Source organism: Macrosteles quadrilineatus, unplaced genomic scaffold (assembly GCF_028750875.1).
Source record: "Macrosteles quadrilineatus isolate MER2022 unplaced genomic scaffold, UCM_ALF_1.0 Scaffold_6__1_contigs__length_79288215, whole genome shotgun sequence".
NCBI classification, from domain to species: domain Eukaryota; kingdom Metazoa; phylum Arthropoda; class Insecta; order Hemiptera; family Cicadellidae; genus Macrosteles; species Macrosteles quadrilineatus.
The window spans coordinates 29,582,489-29,596,318 of NW_026542599.1; the positions used below are offsets into that span (position 1 = coordinate 29,582,489).

At 33.8% G+C, this 13,830-nt stretch overlaps 1 protein-coding gene across 1 annotated transcript in view; it reads left to right on the forward strand.

Annotated features, from left to right (window-relative positions):
- The window catches only part of LOC128996454 (S phase cyclin A-associated protein in the endoplasmic reticulum), a 57,291-nt gene that overhangs the window by 27,109 nt on the left and 16,352 nt on the right, over positions 1-13,830 (forward strand). Inside the window, exons 16-23 of the mRNA XM_054421794.1 lie at positions 409-518; positions 1,010-1,244; positions 2,502-2,701; positions 3,392-3,587; positions 5,197-5,309; positions 5,652-5,775; positions 10,186-10,255; positions 10,745-10,844. Coding sequence (XP_054277769.1) covers positions 409-518; positions 1,010-1,244; positions 2,502-2,701; positions 3,392-3,587; positions 5,197-5,309; positions 5,652-5,775; positions 10,186-10,255; positions 10,745-10,844 — 1,148 coding nt within the window. The remainder of the gene's footprint in view (positions 1-408; positions 519-1,009; positions 1,245-2,501; positions 2,702-3,391; positions 3,588-5,196; positions 5,310-5,651; positions 5,776-10,185; positions 10,256-10,744; positions 10,845-13,830) is intronic.

Consider the following 13,830-nt stretch of genomic DNA (forward strand, 5'->3'; position numbering starts at 1 on the left):
TGGGCCGTCCCCCTGAAGAGTTATTGGATCACTGAATATGTGGTAAAATAGAGTTTTATGCCTTGTAACTTTGTACCAAGTATTGTAGCTCTATATACATTATTTTTTTTAAATATTTAACTGTCCTGGGACTTTTTTACCACCCTGTAATGAACATGTTCAATGTAATTTCTATGAAACTTACAGACTGGGAACCTCTTTGAAATTTTACTTTTTGATGTTTCATTTGGGAGACGGAAATCTTTAATTTCCAAAAATTATTAGAGGGTAATCTAGATTGTTTCTGTATGTTTTGCAATATTACATTAACTAACATTAATCAGCATCTTAGTTATCATTATAAGTTATAACTATTTAAATTCCAGCTTTCTTACTGTTAGTGGAGAATAAATACAAATACAATTTCAGGAAAAAATAGAGAAGATGCAGGAGAAGCGGCGCAAAAGAGAAGAAAGAATTGGACGTGAACAGCAAGAAAAAGAGAAAGAACGACAGGAGTTGGCTCGTGAAAAGGCAAGGTAAGACAGTCCTAGTTTAGAATGTTTCTGAGATAATAGGTTTAGAAACCTATAGCATCGATTTGCATCATTTATTAATTGGAATTTAATGTGCAGTTATTAAAATTGTCTCTGTGACCATGAATTATTGTTCAACTACGCTTTAATATACCTCAGCACATCCTATTCACTAAATATTTATTCTTTTGAGACCTCTTGTGAAATGACACTGGTGTAGAAAAAAAAAATAGTTTTTTTTTGTTTTTCTTTCAGCTCTATGCTGGTTTGCAAACTCATTTAAGTTCAGACAGATGTATACATTTACATTTGTAACAATTTTAAAGAACAGTGTTTTTGGCCTCTGGGGACATCAGAATGAAAAAAGTAAATCAGCCCCGGGTCTATGTCTTACCGTGCCATCTACGTAATAACCACTTCCCTATTGGGAAATTCGCTAAAAGTAACTAGGTCCATTTTTTTATTTTGCATTAACCGTTGTACAATTTATTCAGAGACCACCAAGAGCGCAGACAAGCGCTACAGGCGACCCAGCAGGCAAACACTGAAGAGTTGCAGAAGAAAATACAACAGAAGCAGGTAGACTCTGCGAGGCGACATGAGGAGAACATTGAGCACATTCGCCAACGGGCCTTGGAGTGTGGAGCACTAAGAGCTGGGGCAGACGACGAGGCACCTCCACACACACCTTACGACACATGCAAGCTGTGTACTAGGTGTAATGTACTGGTAAGGGACTGTCCAAAATCTGTTCTTTTTACTATCTTATGCCAACCTTTTTTATTTTTATATATGCAAGTGTATGTGTGTGTGTCCGTGAATGAGATAACTGGTAACTTAAGGTTTGATTTTGATAAAATTTGGCTTGTATAGTGCTGGATTATCTTTAATGAGTTTTCACCTGCAGGGGACAATGATTATATCTCCACAATGGTATAGTTATAATGTACACTGATTGCCTTGATCACAGGAGATGGCAATAATGTTGCAATCACAGATAACAGTCAACATGACACAGAACAGTGCAATAAAGACTGCAAATGGATTTTGTTTGTCACTATCGGCATTTGCAAGACTTTTTTCACTTAGATTTTTCACACAAAACAAAGGTTTAGCAAATAACCCGTTATAGGGAATAAGCTTTTTTTGTAGGTCTCCTGGTTAGATCTGGACCCGGGACTGATTTATGTTTTCTTTTTGATGTCCCCTGAGGCCAAAAACACCATCTGTTCAAATTAATTTATGTGTCCATTTGCACAATAACTCGAGCAAAATTCATCCGATTTAAATGTTTAAATTTATTAAATGTGTGTGGTTTAAATGTATTGAAACTTGTAAACCTATGTTCATTTAAACGACTTCGCAAAACTGTTTGATCGGACCATGAAAATGTGGTGTTATGGGGTAAAAATTTGGTTTTCTCATTTTTTTGCTTCAAAATATAAAATTTCTCAATTTCTCCCTAAACCATTTTGAAGAGCTTAAAATCAAATAATTTTGCATATTGAAGAGTTTTTTTGTATGGTTATTGGTTACAAATAAAATTCAAAAAATTGTTAATTTAAAATTCACTTCTTATTTATGGAGAATAAGTAAACTGTTGATAACTTCTTGTTTATGGATGTATTTATTTTGATCAAACTTGGCAAATTAATTAATTTTTATACCAAGCTATTAATACTATACCAAAAACACGCTTAATTACCTTCCCTTAAGCAACAAACCTAGGTACTTGTTTAACCTAATGCTATTTAAATGGATTAAAGCGAAAATGAAATCAGGCAAATGGAAATTCGCTTAGTCTGCAGGTTTGCTGTGGCAGGTTTCTTTTTGTATGGCTAGGAAAAACTTTCCTCATTCCTGTTCCAAAAATCAAGAAGCAAATACAAATTCCTTCTTATGCTAAAGGAACAATACTGTCCAGCCTTTTTACAAGGTTTAGGAGATGTTTTGATTGCTTATTTCATCAGTCTATTATTCTACCAGATGGAGTCTGAGGTTTATCTGTTGAGTCACCTGAGAGGCAAAGCCCACCAAGAAGCAGTCAAAGACCTCAAAGATGACTCGGAGCCTGTTATCATAGACGCTCCGCCAGACAAGATGGACGCCAAACTGGCGCAACACAGGGAGAGACAGAAATCTCTGCGCAAACGGTGCAAGAAGATCCGCTCTCGCATGGCGCAAAGGTAAAGTTAAATAATAAATTGTTAAATATATTTTCTCTACAGTTGTCGTACGTGGTATTTTGTTCACTTGAATTTGCAAAACAGATGATTTCTCAATATTTTACTTTGCTTAATAGTTTACTCACTAGGAATGACACATGAGCAACTTCAGTGTAGGCTAATAAAAAATTATCAATTACAACCAACAGTAAACGGTCCGCATTTAGATTGAATAAATTCTTCCACGTAAAATGTTACAAAACCAACATCTGAGTTGAACTACTAGGTAATTGTTAATTTAAGATGATGAATGATAGTAAGTAAATGAAGAGTTTTTTTTTCTTCTGAGTTTTAAAGTTGTCAATGACATTTTGTTATCCCGGCACCTCAATAATGCAACTCTGCTCAAGCTCAATCACAAGACTTACTATAACCGCATTGTTGCGAGATAATTTGTTTAGCTCATAAATCTTTTGGATGTCTCACACCAAAAACAATGGACAAAAATATCAAGTGCAATTTGTTTCAAAGTGTCTTTTATTACTCTGTACAACCTTTTTCTCCCAATTTAAAATGTGCCATTTTTGATTCTGAAACTGGCAACAACCTTAACTTGTGGATGGAACATCTAGTACTACCTATCAATTGTCAAAGCAATGACTACCATATTGATGTGACAAGAGTTGATAATAACTAACTGGGATGTTGCAGGGGTGAAGAGTATCTCTCCTCTTTGTCATCCGAGGGACCCAAGAAGCTGGAGAGCCCTAACAAGATGAGGCTATCGAAGTGCTTACGTAATGTGGACAAGCTGCACTCTAGCCAAGGCCAGGGACAATGGCCTGATAACTCTATCACTCTGCTAGAGCGCAACCTGGCGGAGACTGTGCGCATGCTGGAGAAACAGGTAAACAGTAAAATAGAGTCAATATTCCTCTCAATTAATTAAACACTTTCATCTCTTCCTTTGGTCAAAGCATCAATCAATAACAAGTTGGAAATCACATTACAGAGTTAAGAAATTTCCCTGCACAAAAATTAGGATATCCTATTCCTAAGTTCACTTTCAGACCTGAACTGCAGTCTGTTCTGAAATCAATTCAGTGTATTTGTATCAATGCTGTAGGATCGGATGCCATTTCAATTCAATTTATTAGATACATTCTCTTTGCCATACTTTCAACTATTACCTTAATTTTCAAACCGCATATTTCAAAATAGGCATAGTTTATTTCTGATTTCTTGAAAGTCTGCCCTCATTTGTCCGTTAAAAGAGATCTCATCCAGAGATAAAAGATAAAAGAGCTTCTTGCCAGGACTTTAGGTTGATCAGTATATTGCCTGGATTATCTAAAGGCCTTGAAAGAATCGTGCTCTGCCAAATAACTGAGTTTTTGATTGAAAACAATATCATATGTAACCCTTAGTCTGGCTTTCGAACAGCCCCCAATACAGAAACAGCACTTTGAAAAGCGACATTAGACTAGCAATGGAACATCAGCAGAATATGATCCTTATCTTATTTGATTTTTCTAAAGCTTCTGACTGTGTAAATCATAAGCTCATCTAGGAAAAGCAAATAGCCTTAGGGGTTTCAAATGGTGTACTGGACTGGCTATGATCCTATCTGTCAGACAGGTGGCAGTGTGTTGAGGTTGATGATCTGACTGGGAGTTAGTTGTTTGTTTTGTGCCTCAGGAGCCAATCCTTAGCCTACTGCTGTTGTTTCTATACATAATTGACTTGCACACAGTTCTCACTCACTATAAAATAAATACCATGCTGATGACTTACAGATTCACACACATTCTTCCAGCCAAACAGTTCAAGGATTATGTCCTGAAACTCAACGAATACATTTAGAAAATCATTACTTGTACTGGTAAACACAGACTTAGGCTAAATAACAAAAATATTAAACCTATCATAATATGTCAACCACGTTTATGGAACTCAATGACTTTCTCACAGCAAACCCAATAACTATAATTATGGAACAGGTTTGCTCTACAAACCTGTAACCAACATTAAAACCTATAAAGACCTGCTATAAAGTCGCCTGTCTCCATCTACTCCCTCACAAAGGACTCACTAAAATAGTCTTTAATATAGCGAATTAGTTTAGTTTCCCGCAGGAATCCCACAGAACGCATCTACTGAATATCCAATAGCGCTAGTGTACTTTAAAATAAAAATATAAACTCATCAGTGTTTAGTATATGTCTTGAGTTTAGCTAGTTTATTTTTTTAACAATTAGTCCATTTAGCCTGTGGTTTTCATAAATTTAAATCACAGACACATCACAATTTTTTCATCCTAGTTATTTATTTGTTCTTTCAATTTGTTGTAAAATCCACTGGATTATACATTTTATGAAAGCTTGCTGTACTATTACAATTCAATTAGTTATTAGTGTGTAAATTAGTTGTTGTTTATTACATTTTTGCTAGCTTACATTAAACATATTTCAATAACATAATACTGATTTTAGTTATGTGTTTCATTTTTTTTACAGATCGAACAAGACCAAATAGTGTTTAAGGAACTGAATGGGTTCACAACGCTTTCAAATATTCTAAATTTGGCTCTGGACATACCGAAGAACATGAGCCCCTACTTGCCTCCCAAGTGAGTATACATCATTATGTTTGTGTAGAGTAAAAGTAAAAATGCAACAACACACTGATTTCTTGAATAGATTTTTTGAAATTTAAATAGTGGGACTCTACTATACTTTCTTCTGAAAAATCAGCGAACAATTTTAAACAGCAACGGAACAATAAAAATGCACAGCTTGTGTCCTAGACTCCTTTTACGCCCTTGGGAGAAAAAGAGCTAGTTTAGTTTTGCAATGCATGTATTGAAATGACCTTTTTTGAATGACAAACCGTGTTTTCCTCTGTTACAATTTTTGTATTTCCCCCTGACAATTAGGTCACTCAGATATGTAACTGTTGTAATGTTTTCCAGATGTTTTCTCACCACTTGTACCGTCTACTCTCTTGCTTGTATCAATCATCCTGAGAACTCGAGGTTTGTCATATTCTCCAATAAGATCGCCCTCGTACTAGATCTCCTGCTCAATCGGCTCAATGTAAGTTTACCTTTGACTTGTTATTACAGAGTTAATACTTCAGGGAAAAAACTTGCTATGGGTCTACTTCTGACTGGGGAGCAACTACAGTTTTAAAACTGATCAATAATTACTATGAATTGTAGAAAAAAGGAGGATAGCACATAGGTTAAGTTGAAAATGTAGGTAGGCCTGAAATCACCCTTTCCTGTCCTTTTTAGGTTAGGAGGCCAATTGGCTGATTAGGATTATTATGTACAAGGATAGGGATCAGCTAGCTTACCTGGTAGATAGAGTCCAGATTAGCCTTGATTACACATAAAACACATGACACTGTGTTGTGTCATGTGTTTTATGTCTGTGTTGTGTCATGTGTTTTATGTGTAATCAAGGCTAATCTGGACTCTATCTACCAGGTAAGCTAGCTGATCCCTATCCTTGTACATAATAATCCTTTCCTGTCCTTTTGTTTATTTACTTTGATTAGTAGTGTAATGTTTTTTTTTTCTTAGCTTTAAGTTTTCATTTTTTTATATTCGATTGAGATATTTATACTACAGGCCTACAAGAGGTTAAATACCTAGTTGCCAAATTGATCCTTGGTTATTCGATTGGTGACCAGTTTTTACACACTTAAGGTGTCATTATCAAGCTCTAAGAGTACTGTTCTTGCTCCTAGGAGGTAGTCAAAACACAAACAAAAAACAAAGACAAACATTGCAACGGAAAAACAATGCATACAACTAACAATCACAGTGCGGCTGTGGGTTCAAGGCATAGGTCTAGACTGACCATCCCTTCCCCTCCTACCCCTTGCATTGTTGTTATCAGCTCCATTGTCTTTTTGATAATTTCTACATGTATGAGACTGCTTAGTACATTGTCGAAACCGGTTGTCATTCAGTCTATGATGGATTACTTTAGCAACCAGGTATTTAACCTCTTGCATTGTGTGTCAGTTGTTAAGGTTATGTTGTTAGGAAAAAGCATTTAGCTTGGATTAAATAAATATATAGGATGGAGAGGACACAGCTAACTCACCTGATTAAAGGTTGCAGACGAGTCAAAGAACACATAAAACACACACATATCACATAAAACACACGTGTCAGTTGTTAAGTAATACGAAAGGCAACACCTGAAATATTAGATGTTTAGTTTTCATATCTTCCCTTATTTTTGTGATACACTTTACGTTTGTTTTGCTATTTCATAGCTCATCTGCTCTACTTCACGGTTTTGTACTATTTTTTTTTAATTGAGTTAATCATGGATGTTCCAAAAGAACCATTAAACATGTTCAATTAAAAATAAGCTCATTCTATAAACCCTATGATTAAAAATCAACATAAGGGGATGCAGTTCTGTTAGTTTTTCTGTATAAATATTAGGAATTTGGCTACCTACATAAAATATCAACATTTGATGATAAATGTACACATTATTTGCTTTATATGTGTTAAATTTAAATTCCTACTACGGTAATTCTATCAACTAAAGTAAAATATACTTTGATAAACACATTCCAATGTTATTTGACAGGAAAATACTTCATTGAAACTTGTGTGTAGCTGAATAATTATAAACTAGAGGTTGTCCATTGGTTAAAAACTCGACCATAAATATGTAAGGTACAGACTTCTCTATTTTCTCCCCACGGTGTAAAGAAAGCATGTGATTGGAATTTCTTTAATTTTTTTTGATTTTCCGTTTAATTTTTTTGTTATTTCGTCACCAGTATGGCAACCCATAAGGCCCATGTTAGTTTTTTAAATTTTAAGTTCATTTTGTTGTGCTTATTTTTGAGCCTTAATTAATTTAAAGGTATTCTGCACATCTACAGGCAAATATCTTTCCAACAGTATGCATAGATTTTCCCTGCAATGCACACAAGCTGAGAAAAAAAGGTTTTAAAGAAACATGCTTGCCTTTTAACATATAGACTAGAGGTTGTCCAGTGGTCGAAAACCCCACCAAAAATATATAATGTACAGACTTCTCTATTATATCTCTATGTGTGACTTTTACTCACATGCACAACATTTCAAATTTGGATGTTTAAATAAACATTTAAAATCAATTCTTCAACAGCCATAACCGGACGTCCCTCTAGATTTTTTTCATTTTAGTGATGATGACAAATTGGTACAATCACATTTAGTAGTGATGTATACATAAGATTTTATGACTTTAGTTTTAAATAGTTGTTTGTACATCCTAACAACATAGGTTTGTACATTGTTTGTAATGATTACTTTGTAATAAATGAATGGTCAATACTTTTTAAATTACTACAGTTGTTTATTAGACTAAAAATGAGGCTATTAGAATTCAATACATTTTCAAATTTCACACATAAGTGTAAAACATTGTTATTTAATTATTTTTAAATCATTACCAAAATTTACTTTGGTTGTCATCTACTCAGTGTTATAATATTTTCACAAACACTCGAAACAAAGTTTTCTAAAAAAACATTTTTCATTTAAAACTTTATCCCAGACCATTTGTATATACATACAAAGCATTTTATGATAATATATTTGTATTTATTTTAATTGACACAATAGTTAAATATTTGTGATTTTTATGAGATATAACGTGCAAGTCTGAAAAAAGACACTTCCTGGAAAATGTGTCCCAGGGTAAAAAAAAAAAAAAAAACAATAATGAGAAAGAGTTAAAGCGTAGGATGTGAACCACGCTACATTTTCCCCATTCCTTCTCCATTTACCAGAAATATGAGGCACATAAAGAAACAGGGGGACAATCGCAGACCCTTAGCTGTAATTTGGGAGAATTATGTCAGCCGTAGATTTGGCTAATAGAAGGGATGTGGTTTAGTAGCAGTTCCTGCCCAAATGGGTTGAAACTAAGTGTTAATATGACAATTCCACTTCAATAACTCCATTGTATTAACTACTTTACTTGAGTCAAAGTATAGGTGAATTAAATCCCATTTTTGCAATCATCAATCTGTAATAGTTATCTTTATAAGTATCAAAGTTTATAAAACAAGGCCTAATTTGAAGGATCCAACTATTTATTTGGTGATATTTTATTTTTGGTCTGTTATAATTTTGTGTTATATTGGCCTATTCTTCCATGCTGATGTTTCTGATAACAGGCCTTCTTTATGTCCTTTGTGTTCTGTGTCACTTTTTGGGATTGTTTACATTTTAATTTTTCTACTCCTGGTGATTAATTTTTTACTTGACATAAATAATTGTCCTAACTAGTTAATTTATTGGTCCATTTTACATAAAATGGATTTGAAAGTGTTTTAAAAATGATGTCTTGTAGAATTTTGATTGATTCTCTTGTTTTCATGGAATTTGACTTTGGAATCTTTAAAATGCTGCCACTTTAAAATTTTAAATTGGACCAAGTTGCATTTATTTTTCAAGTTTGCCTCCTTTAGTTTTACATGCCAATTTTCATACAGATCTTAAGTATTAAGTTTATTGTAAAAAGTACAAAATGGTGGTAAAATGGGAAAACAAAGCATTTTTCAATGCATTTATGGAAACATTTTATTTTTTATTTTATTTTTTATTTTGACTCATAAAAATGTTTCCTGAGGTTTAGCATTTTACTTATTTGACACCCTGTGTACAGACATACTGTATCATCATCACTATAATGATGACAATCCACAGATAGATCTCTCAGATTGTGGTTCCATTGTTTCTGTTCTCACATCTCCATCATTCTTTAAAATCTCCAACCCTTCCTGCAGTAATGGACTCACCACTTAGGATAATGATTCTCTTTACATTTATTGAATCATTTGTCTCACGTAGAAAGGTTCAAGTTCTTTATTTCCTTGATAAAATACAACTATATGTAATTTAAAATGCCGTAGCTAACAACTTTATCAATACCCAATTCTATTAAGTTTGACCTCAAATGTCGATTATAATTTTAAATCCGGTTGAAATTTAGCAATCCCAGAAAATAGTCAATTTTACTAGTCAATACCCAATTCTATTAAGTTTGACCTCAAATGTTGATTATAATAATTTTAAATCTGATTGACTTCTAGCAATCCCAGAAAATAGTCAATTTTACTAGTTGAGTGGCTGACCTAGAGGTTAAAGCGCATGATTTCTGTTCTGAAGGTTCAGGATCGATGCCAGTTCATTACCAATGTAATTTCACTGTGTAATAATTATGATTAGAGGTTCAGACCTTATTTTAAGCTATATATCCATATATTTAACAAAACAAGTTTTGCTCTCCTAGGCATAAAGATCTTTCTTTGTTAGAAAACTCCTAGTTGTACAAGCTATACAGTAATTTTATATTTTAGTTTCACTTTTGTAATATGGTACTCGATTCACTGGCTCTAATGGATAGTTAATTATCACGTGAACAATAGTATTAACTTTTACTTAAGTTCAACAAGGTTAACATAATGTTTCTTTCCAGGCTCTAATCACAGATGATTACAAAACGGCCAACAAATCCTCATCAAACTTACCGGTTGATCTTGTGGCAGGTACGTCTGGTCGAAAAATTTTTGTTACAAATATGGATTCTATAATTTTACAAATATTTGTATAACTGTGTTTAACAACACCCTTGTTTTCAACAAAGTCGAGATTGAATCATCAGTTTGTTGATGAGTCCATACACAGTATGTAAACAGTTGTCTTTCTGTCTATACAAAAATGATGTCATCATTGTCAATTGAATTACAACATTTAAAACCTATTGGAAAACCTGTACATATCTTGTGTTGTGACTATCTTACATCTTATCTTATATACTACGGATGTGTGGCATATTAAGGTTAACCTCAAGTTTGGAGTAACAAAGATCATCAAACGGTTTGTTGTTATCCAGTAGATTGTAGTAAATTCACTCACAGAAATACATTCGATTGAGATTGGTTTTTGACCTGTTAAAGAACAATGTGTAGATTGGTCCATTCAAGGACAGGGAACTATAATTTCCAACAACTTTGACTGAGTTCTGGTTGTTGTAGGAGCCCTGATGAAGTTGTTTGCTGATGTTTTGTACAACTCTCAACTGGATGTGCCTGTTGATGTACCAGATATGGGTCCTAGACTGCAGGATATCATCAGGTAGGTTAAACTTCAAACTTCTATGTAACATAAAGCACAAGGACATAGGTATTTAAGATTTGTTGTGAGGATAGCAGACTTCTCTATTCACAAAAATTAGTATGTTACACTGTTGCTCAACCATGGAAAAGTTTCAGTTTTGAAAAAGCTTAAATTATTTATAGTGTTAGTGTTTGTTTCTTTAGCCGGAGTAGACTCTTTTCTGTTCAGGTAAGCTTGCTATCTTAACAAAAATCCTTGATACTAATAATTGGGTTTGATTGTTTTTTTTTAACATTTTATTTATATCTATGATATAATCGGTGGTTTCTGTCTGTGTGTTTGTTCTCATAAAATCCACTCTACACTACTAAACCGGCTGAGTTGAAATGTCATTTTGGGTGAATCATGATCCCGACCAACACATAGGCCAGTTGTCCTTAGAATCCCATTGAGTTCCAGTTTCGAACCATCAAAAAGCTACTGACTTTGCTCAAAACTTTAGATTCAACAACCTTTTGATTGTCAGGCAAGTACTGTAACCACTCAGCTCCCCAGACAGACGAGTCTTATTCAGATTTCAACATTAACCTGTGTCTAAAACTAAAATATGGGAAAATTGATAGTACCAATAATGAATTTGGTACAGTCGTAATAAACAAAAGCTAGTTAAAATTTTAGAATCGTGGAAAATGAATACAGTAAATAAATTGTTTATAATTCTCAATACGAATATGAATTTTCTCTCTGGAAGTGTGGAATGTTATCCCTAGGGATAGCTGGAATGGGTCTATACCCCTGGGCTTGTGGCTCCGGTCATTATAATATAGCTGCTGAATTATATATCTCAGTAATGTATCCAACACCAAGGGACTTGGCTACTGCAACCTGCCAGTGAATTGCATGTTGAACATTTAATTACAATTTATGATTGAGTTAGTTATGTTTGTGAACTGAAAACATGAATTAATTTACACAATGTTAAACCTACTTCTTAGTCTTGCTTGTATTTGAATAATTTATTCACACAAGGACAATTTTTCCCTTGTTAAAATATTTTGAAATAGAACATAATGTTGTAGATGAAGCGATAAAATTAACACACAAAATTACGCACGTCTTTATCTTTATTTTGGAAATGTATTTTTCCCTCTGAAAATTCATCTTCTGGTATAACTATACTAAGAAAAGCTGTAGTCAACATTTGTGATTAACAATGTCTATTGATAACTATATAAATGCCTTAAATAAGAAAGTATGCAATATTACAAATATAGTTTAACTAGCAGAGTACCCGTCCTTTGTACAGGGTTGTGGGTTGGCAAATAAATATAAAGTAAGTGCTTCTTGCAGTTCTACTCAAGCTTTGCTTTTGTAATGAGGAAGGACACAATTTGGTAAAATTATACTTGTTTTTTTAAATTTACAGTATGCTATAGTATCACACATCTACCTCAGTCATAACGTTCTACCACTGCACCTAAATCATAGAAAAAAATAAATTATCAAAATTATTCGCTCAATATCTCAAATTATTCATTAAACTAGCTGTGTGCCCGTTCTACGCACGGGGATCTTATAGTAGTCAGTTGAAACATTCTTATATTAAGATTAAGAACAGCAATTAGTTTGCATATTTGCAGATATGCTGGCAAAACTATTATACATAAACCTTCGCAAATACAGTATCTGACAGTTCAATCCAAAATAAATGCTTCGCAATTAAATGTCACCCGAATCGTGTTGGTCCATATGTCCAATGATTAAACTAAAAAATGTTTTATAGATCCATGAAGCGTAGCCCTAAAGTAGGCCAATAATTGAAAGTTACTTTCCACATCGGTTAACTTAAACGTATTTAAAGTACTACCTCAACCTCACCATTTAACACTTTATTCCGGTTGACATTTTCAGTATCAAGGGTGCTCTTGTCCATTCCGTGAAACACTGAGAAATAAGGACATTAATGCGTTACCAACATACAACAAAACAACACAATACAACAATCCAACAAAGGCCACGAACTATTGATACATAAACAATATAAAGGCGTAAACAATTCATGATGGTTTGCCCAACAAATGTTTTACTCAAATAGGTTATCATTTTCTTAGCATACCGGATAAGCTAAGATTTGGAATCCAGACAGAAAAAGCAAAACTTATACAGAGTTAAGACATCACTTAAATTGAATACGGACGGCTCTAATAAATAAGGTGCAACACCAACGATATAAAATTTGTAAACTACCGGTTCTAAGGAAAAGAACCAGTACCTACGTAAGAACCTACCTAAGAACTATAGTAAATCGGACCAATTAAATACATTAATATCTAGTCCCGAGGTTATTGATCTCTTGCTTTTGGATTTTCTCGTAAAAAGTTATAGCGTAAACTTATCGGTGTCAGTTTGAAAAAAAGCAACCTTACCCAAACAACTTTTTGTTATTTAATAGATTACGCATTCTCTAAACAATGATTAGTATATCTATTAACATTAGAAGGAAATGTGACGAAAATCACACAATGTTGGGGTTTTGGTCATTTGTAATTTTATTTTTTAAGTAGGTAGGCCATGTATTCTATGGAAAAGTACCGGTATCAAGGATCGTCGTCAAAAAGGTTGTTATGAATAAATATGTAGGCTTACGTACCCAAGATATGAGCTATGGGCCTATTGGCTGTATGGTCCAGCGATTGCATCACACGGTGAGTATAAACAGAAAGTGACACATTGGAAAAGCGAGTTTAGCACTTCCTCTGTTAAACCTCTGTTACAATCATCCACAGCAGTTGTGATTTTTTACTTTACACTTTACACAACCGCCATTGAAGCGCCGTCAATGAGTGGAAACCTTTTTTGTAAGCTATTGGCGACGATCATTTCAGTGTCACAGCCCTATACAACACTGATTCAAGGTCTTCTTCTTTATGGTTGTCAAAACTCAAGAAACATTTTATACTCAAAGAATTTCTGGTTCCGATTTGGACGTTGTCTAGTTATTTAA